This window comes from Brassica napus, chromosome C7, assembly GCF_020379485.1.
Source record: "Brassica napus cultivar Da-Ae chromosome C7, Da-Ae, whole genome shotgun sequence".
Classification (NCBI taxonomy): Eukaryota; Viridiplantae; Streptophyta; class Magnoliopsida; order Brassicales; family Brassicaceae; genus Brassica; species Brassica napus.
In genome coordinates, this window is record NC_063450.1 from 42,267,023 (window position 1) to 42,280,941 (window position 13,919).

The 13,919-nt window shown below is 41.0% G+C and overlaps 3 protein-coding genes across 4 annotated transcripts; all 3 read left to right on the top strand.

Moving 5' to 3' along the window:
• The first annotated feature begins 80 nt into the window (after positions 1-80).
• Positions 81-3,784, top strand: LOC106348659 (FRIGIDA-like protein 5). Of its 2 annotated transcripts, none has more exons than XM_013788436.3 (6): positions 81-1,327; positions 1,558-1,739; positions 1,831-2,125; positions 2,200-2,787; positions 2,907-3,085; positions 3,153-3,784. In XM_013788436.3, the coding sequence occupies exons 1-6, from the start codon at positions 337-339 to the stop codon at positions 3,603-3,605; spliced, it is 2,688 nt and encodes an 895-aa protein (XP_013643890.2). In that variant the 5' UTR covers positions 81-336; the 3' UTR covers positions 3,606-3,784. The 2 variants fall into 2 exon arrangements, with proteins under 2 accessions (XP_013643890.2, XP_013643891.2); XM_013788437.3 differs by having other exon boundaries at positions 84-1,327; positions 3,162-3,784.
• Positions 3,785-3,967: 183 nt separating this feature from the next.
• On the top strand, positions 3,968-7,426 carry LOC106382240. Its single transcript, XM_048761900.1, has 3 exons — positions 3,968-4,080; positions 4,357-5,084; positions 5,769-7,426. Exons 2-3 carry the CDS (start codon positions 4,478-4,480, stop codon positions 7,157-7,159), a joined length of 1,998 nt encoding a protein of 665 aa, XP_048617857.1. The 5' UTR covers positions 3,968-4,080; positions 4,357-4,477; the 3' UTR covers positions 7,160-7,426.
• Positions 7,427-7,569: 143 nt separating this feature from the next.
• Positions 7,570-12,179, top strand: LOC106382241 (pentatricopeptide repeat-containing protein At5g27270). Its single transcript, XM_013822235.3, has 8 exons — positions 7,570-8,367; positions 9,000-10,404; positions 10,480-10,791; positions 10,914-11,018; positions 11,099-11,186; positions 11,287-11,408; positions 11,484-11,548; positions 11,635-12,179. The coding sequence occupies exons 1-8, from the start codon at positions 7,822-7,824 to the stop codon at positions 12,109-12,111; spliced, it is 3,120 nt and encodes a 1,039-aa protein (XP_013677689.3). The 5' UTR covers positions 7,570-7,821; the 3' UTR covers positions 12,112-12,179.
• Positions 12,180-13,919: the final 1,740 nt, after the last annotated feature.

Genomic DNA, 13,919 nt, shown 5'->3' on the forward strand with positions numbered 1-13,919 from the left:
TATGGAAAATTTAGATACAGACACAGAATATGAAAGAGAGACCTTCCTACCTATAAAAGAGAACAATGGTGACACAAAAAAATAATAAAATAATACTCTAAAAACTTTTTTGTTTTCTCTCGAAGCGGTGGGCTCTTTTAGTTTTTAACGAAGCTTTTCATTTGTCCTTTATCCATCACTCATTGATTCAGACGACGATCCTGAGGAAACAATACAGTAGCCGTGTGAAGAAGATTCATAATCAAGTTCGTTCCTTTTTTTTTTTTCATTTGTCTTCGGTTGATGAAACTTTAGGGTTTTGTTGTGTTGTGCGTTTGGTTGGTTAGTTATAAGTTTATGGGTAGCTTGATGGAGAAGACAATGAGTGGTTTACGTCTCCTTGATTTAAGCAAGCGGAACTTCAAGCGAACCCTTGATTCTCTCGAAGAGAACGCTCGCTCGCTTATCCTCCTTTCTATTCAGTGGAAAGAAATCGAGGGGTTTTGCGATTCCACCAAAGCCGTTCTCGAGGAGCGAGCCAAGGAGCTTGAGGCGATGGAGGAGTCTTTAAAGGTCCGAGCTTTGGAGCTGGAAGCGAAGGAGAAGGAGGTTGAAGCGAAAGCTAGCGATTTGGAGAAGAAGGATGAAGCTTTGGGTTTGGAAGAGATGGAGAAAAGGAAGGAAGAGTTTGAAGTGTTTACGAGGAGGATCGAATCGGTGGAGAAGGTTTCCGATGAGAAGGTTAAGGAACTTGAGGAGAAAGCAAAAGAGCTTGACTTGAAGGTTAGAGAGCTACAGCAGAAACAGAGAGGAGGTGTTACAACAGTGAGAAGTGAGTTTGAGCCATTAGTTTCATTGCTGGCTAAAAGCATAGGGACAAATGTGTCAATGCCCACAAACTGTTCGACGTTTCACCTGAGTGGGGATGATTTGGTTAAGAGAAACGAACGCTTGGCGAGGACGATCCCGTGTTTGGACCCAGCGAAGCTTGTTTTGGATGCTGTAGAAGGGTGTTTTAAGGAAGGTTTTGGAGAAGGTGATGATAGACGTGGTAGTGTTGTTGATAGTTGCATCCTTCTGTTAGAGAAACTGATGGAGATGAAAGTGTGTGTCACACGAGAAGTGAAACAGGAAGCGACTCAACTTGGGATTGACTGGATAAACAAGGCGATAATAACCGATCCGAAGAATGACTCGCTGGTTTTAGGTTGCTTGGTGTTTCTGGCTGCTTACGGTTTGGACTTTGTGACTACTCCTGAGGTGCTCTTAGACCTTTCAGAGAGCTTCCTTCTGTATGAGCAGGCCCCGAAACTGTTTCGGCGTCTGGGGTTAGAAGATAATGTTTCTGGTAATGCCCTTTTCTTGTTTTTTAGTCTGATTAACATTTAACAGTAAATTGTTTTTAAACTTGCAACATTTTTCATGTAATACATTTTAGAGTTTCTGTTTCTTTTGGGTTTTTTTTTTTGCTTTGCTTTATTAAATGCACAGGAAACATTCCCCTGTGACTTCTTTCCATTTTCTGATTAGGAGTAGTTGTTGCCCAAAATGTGAAACCTAACATAAATTGCTCAGCAGATGTGGTTGAAACTCTAAAGATGAAAGATGAGTACGTGGCAACGCTGAGATTCATCTGTGAGTTCCGGTTATCCAAGCTTTGTCCAGGATGGCGACCAAGAACAGTTTTGCATGAGTTCTTGCAATCCTTAACTAGAGTTGCCGGAGTAACTGATGGAACTGGAAACTTATTGGAGGCGGAGGTAAGCTTACCCTCTCTATCTACCTCTGGTTCTATTCGCTTATTATGTGTGATGCAAGTTGATTAAGTTTGTTGCCTTGACCCTATTATAGAAAGCGAAGAGGGAGAAGAGAAAAGCTGATGCAGCCATGGCCCTTGACTGTATCAGAGAGAAGAAAGCTGAGTCCTTATTTAATGCTAATGCTCTTAAAGAACTGAGTTTACTGGCGAAGAAAGATTCAGCCCCGAGAGCAACGGAACCAGTTCACAAAAGTTGTGAAAAAGGACAGAACACGGCCAATGCTGTTGAGAAATCTAAAGCTGTTTCTGTCATTCCTTGTGAACAGAAGAATGAAGCTAAACGTCAAAGATTAACCGAACCAATAACTCCTTGTCAGAACTCAACAGGTATGTTAAGATAAGTGATTAAGATAAGTGATTAGCCGTAAATTGACAGATTCTTATGCCTTTGAAACATCCAGTGAACCAGCTCAATGTTGTGTCCCCTCCTTGTGGGGAGAAGATTGAGGAATTAGTTGTACATCATCAGCCAGATGCCAAAGCAACGTCCCCATTAAGCACCGAAACTGAGCCAAACATTCTCTCTGGTTCAACTAACGCGGAAACGTTAAGGAAGCTATTAGAAAAGCAACCTCCGAAGGAGAGTGATATCTCTAATGCTATTAGATGCTCCCCAGATCCAGCAAAGCTTGTTCTGGAAACATCCATGGCTCTTTGTCCTAAAACACCCGAAGGTGGCTACGACTTCAAACTGCTGGTTACTTCTGATATATGCCTCATATTGTTGGATCAGCTGAAGAAGCTCCCGCTTCAAATTGAACATCCTGTGAAAGACGACGCAAAGAAACTTGCGGTTCACTGGAAAGATGAGATTTCAAAGAGTAAGACGGATGAATTGGAAGTCGTTTGTTTCCTAAAGTTTGTAGGTATCTTCGGGATTGTGTCAGAATTCAAGGCTAATGACCTTCTAGCTCTACTAGACACTTCTTACTGGCAAACTGTATCTCCTGATCTTTGCCAGTTTCTCGGGTTGGACAGCGCCATTCCAGGTGATTCCCATTTCTTTACTCTCCCACTATTTTTTGAATCTCTAAGCATTACAAAACCACAGAGACGCAAAATGCCTGAACCTTGTTAACTTTGATCATCTGGCTTTACTTGGGGGCAGGTTTCATTCAAAACCTCATAAAAAGTGGGTATCGTCTCAAGGCAGTTGACTACATATACTCATTTGGTATGGTCCATAGATTCCATCCTGTCTCCGCTATCATAAACGATTCCATGAGGATTACAAAGGAATCTGCGGAGAAGTCATATAGAGACGCCAAGAACGAATCTGCACCACAGGTTAATTCCGCTTTCTTCCTTTTTAACTTCTTAACTCAAGAGCGAATCTTGTAATAACACAAATTAGATTGTACAGGTTGCAGCCATAGAGAGGCAGATCAAAACACTAAGAGCCGCCATTAAATGCATATCGTGTCACAAACTCGAATCAGAGTTCCAACTCGGAGACCTCGAGGCACAAATCAAGTCACTGTTGAAACGTAGAAGAAACCTATTGGCTGGACATGGATCCGGATCAAACCCTAATTCGACAGTCAAGCAGTCCCAACCAAATTCAGCAGAGGTTGGTTCTGTCACCAGCAACACACCTTCGGAGCCTTCAACGACAGCTGCTTCCTCCTCGGTGACCAGACCGGGCTCCAGGAGTAACATGAAGAGAGGACAAAAACGCAGCTTCTCTGAAAACAAACAGAGCTCAGGACGCGTTACTTCAACCCCAAGAAATGACTTTCACGGGAATGAAGGACAGTCTTATCCTGTTGATCATCATCATAGCAAGAGGTTTCACCGGAACTTCTAACCCCGTCTTCAATCATAACCAGTTGTCACAACCAGAGGGACCTCCCCAGTTTTATCTACATTACTGATCCTTTTTACCTGAACAATTTCTTGTGGATTATTTTGGGCTTATTTTGTGTGTAAAAGAACAAATATTTCTTTGATCAAAAAAAAAAAAAGAACAAATATTTTAGTTTTTTTTTTTTGAACTTGGTATAAAATATTTAGTATTTTTGTTTAATCATTCACTACACCACCAATCAAAATTCTTAAATCTTTTTAAAAAATGTGGTTGACAAACAAAATAAAGTTGGATTATATTATTTACCTTTAGTTTAAATTTTTTTGCCAAAATAGTTAAGAACAAAAAAAAACAACACATTTGTTTTACATTAAAATAAACAAAGACCAATCGAGTTGTCCTCTTCACTCGGAAATTTAGGGATTTTGTCTTCGCTGAGCAATCTGGGTTTCGGCTTCAAGCTTCTCAACTCAAGGTATGTCTTAAAACTCGGGGGTTGTTGTGTTGCTGCATTGTTCTACTTTTTACGCCGATGCAAAAGGTTCTTGCTTTCTTTCAGTTTTGACTCCGAGAAAGCAATCGTTGCTCTGCTTAGGTTGTATTGATATATCTTTTCATCTGTTATTCAGTGTGTTATTCGTGTTTCTTCATCAAAAAAATCGAAACTTTAGTTCAAAAGCTCTTAGCTTTGAGCTTTGCAACTTAACTAGACATGACTCCTTGTGCTTTCTTCTTGTTACTTCGTTTGCAGGGTCTATACTACTGTTCAACTTTCAGACATTTCAATGGAATCTGTGTTTGCAGAATGAGATATTGATTACATTGAGTAAGTTTTTCTCATCTCTGAGATTTAGCTGATTCTTTTGCCGAGAATGGAGTGTAACAAGGAAGAGGCCACTAGGGCGAAGAAAATGGCAGAGGATTCGATGCGGAAAGGTGATTACCCCAAGGCTCATAACCTTGTAATGAAGGCTCAGAGTCTCTTCTCGGGTCTTGACGGCTTACCACAAATGCTAGCAGTCTGTGATGTTCATTGCTCCGCCGAGAAGAAACTCAACGGTCTTGAGAACTGGTATGGTATTCTCCAAGCTATGCATTTTTGTGATGATGCTACGATCAAGAAGCAGTACAGGAAGCTCGCCTTGCTTCTCCATCCTGATAAAAACCAGTTCCCCGGTGCAGAGGCTGCTTTCAAGTTGATTGGTGAAGCTAACAGATTGCTTTCCGACAAGGAGAGACGGACTCAGTATGATATCAGGCACAGAATCTATTCAAGGGTTGCTAGCAGAGAGTTGAATGCAGACTCAGGTCTACAATGTGGAAGTAAAAATAGAAACGTGGGGTCTACTGGTACTCAACAAGGAAGTGTAGCAACTGAGGTGGATAAGAAAGGAGGTTCCAAAGAGAATGGTGGAGGAGGTGAGAACCAAAATGCTGAAGTGAGAAAACCCAAATTAGAGGAAGAACCGATGAAGAATTGTGCTGAGCTATGTTGCACCGGGACGGATACGGGGACAGATACGGGGACGGGAGCGGGGACGGGAAACGGCTAAACTTAAAATTCATGGATACGGGGACGGCATGGAAACGTCTATAATATATATATATATATATATATATATATATATATATATATATATATATATATACATATATATATATGTTCATAAATATAAAATCCAATAAATATAAAACCAGATAATAAGTTGAGAAGCATGAAACTTGAAACAACACACATACCTAGCTATGATTATAGGAAAACATGAAACAACAGACATACGTAAATAAGCTATGATTCGCAGGATAAGCTATGATCTAAATACACACATGAAAGTTGAAACAACACACCTACGTAAATAAGCTATGATCTAATACACACATGAAAGTTGAAACAACACACCTACGTAAATAAGCTATGATCTAATACACATGAAAGACATAAAAAGTAAATAACTAATCTTCTAGAAAACGATACTGAGTTTACACGAGAAACGTTTCTGAACCGTTTCCAAAACCTAACTTCACCGTCTCCAAAAACCTTTGCCTTCCCCACCTCTCTGAAACGTTTCGGAAACGTCCCCACGCCGTCCCCACACTGTCCCCGTCCCGGAAACGCATCTGGTACGGGAGACGTCAAGGAAATGCCGTCCCCGTGCTTCATAGGTGCTGAGGGAAAGATGAACAATTCAGCTGAGTTGAAGCCACAGCCTGAGGTTGCAGAACCAGAACAAAGTGCATCAAAACATGTACATGATGAGTCAGTTTCAAAGTCTAATCAAGCACCCTCAGTGAGCAAGGACAAAAGGAAGAGGAGAAAGATAGTTGAGGAACCGTTGGAGAGTACCAATGTTACCTTCTCTGATGTTTTTGAGGATAAATCAAATCCAAAAGATAATAGTAATAGGAGGAAGTCTCCACGGAAGAGTCAGCAAGCTTCTTGCGCAGAGAAGGGAATAAGTGGTGATACTCTAAGCGCTGCCACAAAAAGTTCAAGAGCAAATGAAGCACGTGGAGAAGGGATGGGTATGGGGGAAAATATTGACAATAACCACAAGAATCCTACGCAAGATTCACCTGATCAAGACTTTAATAATTTTGAGCTGTCAACAAGCTGTTTTGCTGTCAACCAGGTGTGGTCTCTGTATGATCCAATCGACGGTATGCCTCGGTATTATGCTCGGATTACAAAAGTGATTGATTCTGATTCTGAGTTCAAGCTGTGTATTACGTGGCTTGACCCCTTACAAGATTATAATGACAACTCCATCCCCATTGCTTGTGGAATCTTCCAAGATAGTGAGTCACAGGAAGTAGACGACCATTTTATATTTTCTTGTGAGATGCTTCACATGCGCCGTGACAACAACATCGCCATTTACCCAAGAGCAGGGGAAGTCTGGGCAGTTTTCAGAGGCTGGGATGTGAGTTGGTTGAGTGGTGGTAGCTCGGAACATCACAAAGGAGTTTACGAATATGACTTTGTTGAAGTTTTGTGTGATTTTCAAGATGAGAATGGCCTTGGAGTGGCCTACCTAGGGAAAGTGGAAAGGTTTGTTTCTCTATTTCGCCGAGATGCAAAGTGTGGAGTTCTCCAGTTTCAGATTCCACCAAACGAGATGCTTAGATTTTCCCACAAAGTCCCATCGTTCAAAATGACGGGAAGGGAGAGTGAAGGTGTTCCTCCCGGGTGCTTTGAGTTAGACATTGCTGCTTTGCCAAAAGATATGTTCGAGGTTGCTAATCAGGAAATGAACTCAGTGAAGAAGGCTAAGAAGAGTGCCAAAGGAGTGGATGGCTTGAAACTGAGAAAATCTCCTCGTTTTGTGAGTGAAACAAGCAAACAAGCTGCGTCAAGGCTAGGCCAAGAAAAAGGTGTGAAGAAGAGTGGTAAGAGGGGTGCATCCTGTGGACAGCGAAATGGATCTCGTTTATCTGATGAGACGACGCCTACACCAAAGAAACCTGCAAAAGTCACTGCGGCTGATTCTTCAAGGATCAGAAAAACACATGGGGGTATAAACAAGCCAACGGGAAACTCAAAGAAACGTAGGTGAAATGGTGAGTCATTGTCTCAGTCTAGAGGTAGGTTGAATGGTAGTACAGATTCCTTCTAGAGCGATTGGGTTTGAAAATAGTGAATGACCCACAAAAAGCAGTTGTTGATCTTAACTCAAAGAAGACATAAAAGTCTCTTTCTTTTGTTAATGCCATGAGTCTCTCTTTTTGTTTTGCTAATTCTCACATCTCTGTGTAGTTGGGGCAATAAACTTGTGGAATGTGATGTGGAGTTGGAATTTAACAATTAGTGTTTAGGAAGATCAGACTTTGCTGAAGAAAATATTCTGAGAAGGTTAGTGCATTTGTGCCTATCCAGAAGTTTTGCTGAAGAAAATATTCTGTAAGTTTTGTACCGGAAAAAAAAAAACAGAACAGAAGTAATTAAAACCAGGAAGAGGAGACTAAACTCTAATGTTGAACCAATAACCAATATTAAACCGGATAATCCATGGCCTACATTAAATCGAATTAAACCGGATAATAAAGCTAAACCGGATAATAAAGCTAATCAATCATAAACCGGAAATAAAGCTAATTTATGGGCTACAGACAAACATAAACAAATTTAACCGAATTAAACCGGATAATCCATGGTCTACAAGTTAGGAGACTGTTTCCTCTGGAAGTTGCTGATACGGCGAGGTTCTTGCCGGTAACCATGAAGAGTGACTTCCTCACTTCCACAACTCACCTCCACCCTTCAATCTCTCTTCCCAAAATGCCCTCAAGAAATTCAAGAACAACGATAAAGTGCTCATCTTCACCCGGAGTCCGACCCGACCCGTGGTCACTCAGCGACGGCAACCCGGAGAGACCAAAGCCGAGATACGAGAGGCCGAAACACCCGTTATCCGACGACGACGCGAGGAGAATCATAAAGAAGAAAGCGCAGTACCTCAGCGCGCTGAGGAGGAACCAAGGCTCTCACGCCATGACTCCCAAGTGGATTAAGCGCACCCCTGAGCAGATGGTTCAGTATCTGGAGGATGATAGGAACGGGCAGATGTACGGGAAGCACGTGGTGGCTGCGATCAAGAAAGTGAGAGGCTTGTCTCAGAGGAGAGAAGAAGGTAGTGGAGCTGATATGAGAGTGGTGATGGGTAGCTTCGTCGCGAAGCTGACTTTTAGAGATATGTGCGTTGTTCTGAAAGAGCAGAGAGGGTGGAGACAAGTCAGAGACTTCTTCGCTTGGATGAAACTTCAGGTTCTCTTCTTAAAGTTCCAGCCTTTGCTTTTGTTCTGTTATAGAATTGGTCTGATTCGGACAAGCAAAGTTAACTGAGTTTGTCTGAACTTTCAGTCTTTAGATTCAGATTAATGAATGTCTGGGTTGTTCTGTTATAGAATTGTTCTGCTTCAGACAAGCAACGTTAACTGAGTAGTTTTGTCTTAACTTTAATCTTCAGATTTAGATTAATGAATGTCTGAAGCAGACCAATTCTCTTCCTCTTGTTAAAAGTTTGAACCTTTGCTCTGTTCTGTTATAGAATTGTTCTGCTTCAGACAAGCAAAGTTAAATGAGCTGTTTTGTCTTAACTCTAGTCTTGAGATTTAGATTAATAAATGTCACCAATTCTGTTCCTCTTGTTAAAGTCCCAACCTTTGCTTTGTTCTGTTGAAGAATTGGTCTGCTTCTGACAAGCAAAGTTAACTGAGTTGTTTGTCTTAACTTTTAGTCTTCAGAATTAGATTAATGAATGTCTGAAGTAGACCAATTCTGGTGGGAGCTTTAACAAGAGGAACAGAATTTGTCTGCTTCAGAAAAGCAAAGTTAACTGAGTTGTTTTGTCTTAACTTCAGTCTTGATTTTGTGGTGATAGATTTTTGTGTCAACAGTTAAGCTACCGTCCAAGTGTAGTCGTCTACACGATTGTTCTTCGTCTCTACGGACAAGTCGGGAAGATAAAGCTAGCTGAGGAAACGTTTCTGGAGATGCTCGAAGTGGGATGTGAACCAGACGCAGTAGCTTGCGGTACAATGCTGTGTACATACGCTAGATGGGGACGCCATAGCGCTATGTTAACGTTCTACAAAGCCGTTAGAGAAAGGAGAATCATCCTCTCCACTTCTGTCTATAATTTCATGCTCTCATCTCTTCAGAAGAAGTCGCTTCACGATAAAGTGATAGACTTATGGCTAGAGATGGTCGAGGAAGGTGTGCCGCCGACTGAGTTCACTTATACGTTAGTTGTGAGCTCATACGCCAAACAAGGCTTCAACGAGGATGCGTTGCAGGCGTTTGGTGAGATGAAGAGCTTAGGTTTTGTCCCAGAGGAAGTAACTTACAGCTCGGTTATCAGCTTAAGCGTGAAGGCTGGTGATTGGGATGGGGCTGTTGGACTGTACGAGGATATGAGATCTAAAGGAATCACTCCGAGTAACTATACATGTGCTTCTATGTTGAGTTTGTATTACAAAACTGAGGATTATCCGAAAGCGCTTGCTCTCTTTGCAGACATGGAGAGGTTTAAAATACCAGCTGATGAGGTCATCCGCGGGCTGATCATCAGAATCTACGGGAAGCTCGGACTCTTCCATGATGCAGAGACGATATTTGAAGAGACTAAACGCCGGAACATACTCTCTGATGAGAAAACGTATCTGGCAATGTCTCAGGTTCATTTGAATTCAGGAAACGTCGCCAAAGCGTTAGATGTGATTGAGATGATGAAGACCAGAGATATTCCCATTTCTAGGTTTGCCTATATTGTCATGTTACAGTGTTACGCTAAGATACAGAACGTAGACTCTGCTGAGGATGCGTTTCGAGGTTTATCGAAGACTGGACTACTTCCTGATGCTAGTTCTTGTAACGACATGCTCAATTTGTATACTAGGCTCAATTTAGGAGAGAAGGCTAAGGGCTTTATCAAGCAGATTGTAGCTGATCAAGTGCAGTTTGATATAGAGCTTTACAAGACGGTTATGAGAGTGTATTGCAAGGAGGGAATGGTGGCTGAAGCTCAAGAGATGGTTGAGAAAATGAGTAGAGAGGCTGTGGTTAAGGATAACAGATTTGTACAAACACTTGCAGAAGCTATGCATAGTGAAAGAGCTAAAGATAAACACGAAGCAGTTATAAACGTGAGTCGACTTGATGTCACAGCTCTTGGAATGGTGCTCAATTTGCGACTAAAAGAAGAAAACGTCAATGAGACTAAAGCAATATTGAATCTAATGTTCAAGACTGATCTTGGTTCAGCAGCTGTAAATCGAATTATAAATAGCTTTGTGAGAGAAGGTATGAATAAAACATTAATCTGTGTTTGTTAAATTACGTTTGTTGAAGATTTAACTTCAATTTTTGTATATGCAGGTGATACATCTAAAGCAGATCTTCTTGCGGATTTGATTATCAGACTAGGACTCAGTATAGAGGAGGAAACAACTGCGGCTTTGATCGCTGTATATGGGAGACAGCATAAGCTTAAAGAAGCAAAACGGCTTTACCTTGCAGCAGGAGAGTCTAAAACTCAGGGCAAATCTGTTATCAACTCAATGATTGATGCTTACGTCAGATGTGGCTGGCTTGAAGCTGCGTATGGACTCTTCATGGGATCAGCAGAAAAGGGCTCTGACCCTAGTCCTGTTACCATCAGCATACTTGTGAATGCCTTAACAAACCGAGGTATGTCACATACAAAATTGCAATCTTTCCTTCCCAAAGAACTTCACTTATAACAAATGTTTTGTATTCTTTTAACCAGTGTTAAAATGTTTTGTAAGAAAACTGTATGATCTCAATTGTAGGGAAACACAGAGAAGCAGAAGATATATCAAATACCTGCCTTGAGAAAAACATGGAGCTTGACACTGTGGGATATAATACACTTATCAAGGCAATGCTAGAAGCAGGTAGAATAGATTCTTTATTAATTTTAAGTTGAATTATTATGTGATTTAGGGAGCCAGCACTAAAATATATGTTGTCACAGGTAAACTGAAGTGTGCATCTGAAATTTACGAGAGGATGTGTAACTCAGGTGTTCCTTGTTCGATTCAGACCTACAACACAATGCTCAGGTAAAAAAAGCACTAGATTTTTTGCCTTTCTTTATGTTTAAGATTCTTGCACGTTGGTTGTCCTGTAATATTTCAAGCCATCTTGGTGTGTTTGATGCAGTGTGTACGGGAGAGGTCTGCAGGTGGACAAAGCAGTTGAGGTTTTTAACAGTGCTCGCCGGTCTGGATTGTATTTGGACGAGAAAATATACACAAATATGATTATGCATTATGGGAAGGCTGGTATGTATGTAACATTGACTGGTTTTGATTCTGGTTAGTAACAGTGACAAATCAAACTTTCTCTTGCTGTTCCAGGGAAGATGAGTGAGGCATTGGCGTTGTTCAGTGAAATGCAGAAGAAAGGGATTAAACCTGGAACGGTAGGTTTTATCCACTGGCTTAACATTGTTAGATATTTCTTAAATCTAGTGATCTAACAATGGATATTGTCAATGCCTATTTGCAGACTAGTTACAACATGCTGGTAAAAATATGTGCAACCAGAGGACTCCATCACGAGGTTGATAAACTTTTGCAAGCAATGGAGAGAAATGGCCACTTTACCGACAACTCATCCACATACCTCTCCTTGATTCAAGCCTACGCCGAGAGTTCACAGTACGAAGAAGCAGAGAAAATCATAACTCTCATGCAAGAGAAATGCATTACACTTTCTCAAAGCCATTTCAGTCCATTACTCTACGCTTTTGTCAAAGCTGGAATGATGGATGAGGCGGAAAGGATCTACAGCAAGATGTCTGAAGCTGGTATAAGTCCAGACAGCGCTTGCAGGCGCGCGATCCTAAAGGGATACATGAACTGTGGTGATGCCGAGAAGGGAATATTGTTGTATGAGAAAATGATGAGAAACTCGGTGGAAGATGACAGACTTGTTATTAGAGTTGTCCAAGATCTGTATAAAGTTATAGGTAAAGAACAATAGTTTCTGTAAGCCATTTTTCTTGAATTAGGTGTATCAAGTTTGTGTATAAAGTTTTGAACTGGGACCTATATAGCTTTACTTATAGGCTAACGCCATCGTTTTAAATATCGGTCTAGGTGGTGCCAACGCGATTCTAGTAAAAATGATTTTCTAAAAATCCGATTTATTTATTCAAATCATTTTTTCAGTTCTAAATTTAGTTTAAATCATTCTAAATTAGTTCAAATCTGTTAAATTAAATTCAAAACTAAAATATTTTATAAAAATGTAAAAAATATATAAAGTAAATTAATAATTTGCTAACATACAAGTCTCGTCAAGGATTATTCGTAATAATCTGTCTAATCAATAGTCTTTTACAAAAGCAAGTATTGGAAGAATGGATCTTTTATGGAGTGTGGGCTTGGCTCAAAACCTTCTTTGCTTAGAGAAGTATCCTCTATGGTCGAGAGCTATTGGAAAAAGGTCTGCTGAAAAGAGTTGGATTATGGGGCCTCTTCCTAGACCTCCAATGTACCGTATAGATGCTCACGTGGACCTCACGCTTATGGTTTCAGACCTTCTGATTCCAAACTCAAATGTGTGGGATGTGTCACAGGTGAGAAGTCTGTTTGTAGCTGAAGATGCCAACAGCATTTTGAATTATGAGAGTGGAAAGACACCAACCTGATGTTCTCTTGTGGGGTTTCACTAGTCACGGAACCTACTCCTCTCAATCTGGCTACGAACTGACAGAGACCATCACAAACTTGAATCCCCCTCACCACAGCGGCCTTCCTCCCGTGGAAAAAATGTTGTGGAGAAGTATATGGAAACTTCAAACGACACCTAAGATACGACACTTTGTGTGAAGGGCACTAGCTGGAGCATTAGCAGTCTCTGACCAACTAAGATCACGTGGTATACAGATTGATACTACATGTAAGTCGTGTGGAGTGAGGGCGTGAAACGATATGTCATACCCTATTCTCTTGTGCAGCAGCTCAAGATGTTTGGAGAGCAGCGAACCTCCCATTACCTCCTCATGGTTTGTCTACGAACTCTGTGTTTCTAAATCTTCACCATCTGGTTGCGTGTATAAGAAGTAAAGACATTCCAGTTAAACTAAAACAGAGTATTCCATGGATATTATGGCATATCTGGAAAGCCAGGAATGGATTGGTGTTTGAAAAAGTTCGTTTATCTCCATCTTCTATTGTTAACAAGGCTGAGGAAGAGGCGGATTCCTGGTTTAATGTTAACTTTCCGGAACAGAACCCTATCCAGAACCAGGCCTTTGATAATTCTCAGGCCATTGTTTGACAAGCTCCTCCACCAGGTATGCTTAAATGCAATATTGGTGTATCATGGGTGAATGGGTCTGTTAACTGTGGTGTCTCCTGGATTACTCGTGATACAAGAGGGAAAGTCCTCATGCATAGTCGAAAATCATATTCAGCGGTTAAATCGCTAGAAGAGGCTGAACTGTATGCTATCTTATGGGTAGTAGAAAGTATGCAATCCTTAAGACTTGATAACATCATCTTTGAGTCTTCTTTTACTCGTGCGCGTCGCTGCTTATATCGTTGGGATGGTCAGGTATGTGCTTATGAATCCTCTCGAATCTTAAGCATCATCAACTCAAAATTCCAGCTAATATCGGCTTGGAGCTTAGACTATGTTCTTCCTGCAAGAAACTATATTGCTTCGAGAATCGCAGTAAGTGTGACATCGGAACATCGTTACCAATCTTGTCGCAAAGAATGGACCTACTGGGCTTCATCAGGCGATAGCAGGAGAAGCTTAAACACCGTCTCCATCTTGCCACT

Excerpts from the sequence above, each read along its gene's own strand:
- LOC106348659 (XM_013788436.3), top strand. The coding sequence starts at position 337 with ATGGGTAGCTTGATGGAGAAGACAATGAGTGGTTTACGTCTCCTTGAT. Across the intron at positions 1,328-1,557 it reads GTTAGAAGATAATGTTTCTG|ATGTGGTTGAAACTCTAAAG; the intron begins GTAATGCCCTTT and ends ATTGCTCAGCAG. Across the intron at positions 2,788-2,906 it reads GTTGGACAGCGCCATTCCAG|GTTTCATTCAAAACCTCATA; the intron begins GTGATTCCCATT and ends ACTTGGGGGCAG.
- LOC106382240 (XM_048761900.1), top strand. The coding sequence starts at position 4,478 with ATGGAGTGTAACAAGGAAGAGGCCACTAGGGCGAAGAAAATGGCAGAG. Across the intron at positions 5,085-5,768 it reads GGAAGAACCGATGAAGAATT|GTGCTGAGGGAAAGATGAAC; the intron begins GTGCTGAGCTAT and ends CGTGCTTCATAG.
- LOC106382241 (XM_013822235.3), top strand. The coding sequence starts at position 7,822 with ATGAAGAGTGACTTCCTCACTTCCACAACTCACCTCCACCCTTCAATC. Across the intron at positions 11,187-11,286 it reads ACCTACAACACAATGCTCAG|TGTGTACGGGAGAGGTCTGC; the intron begins GTAAAAAAAGCA and ends TGTTTGATGCAG. Across the intron at positions 11,549-11,634 it reads AAGGGATTAAACCTGGAACG|ACTAGTTACAACATGCTGGT; the intron begins GTAGGTTTTATC and ends GCCTATTTGCAG.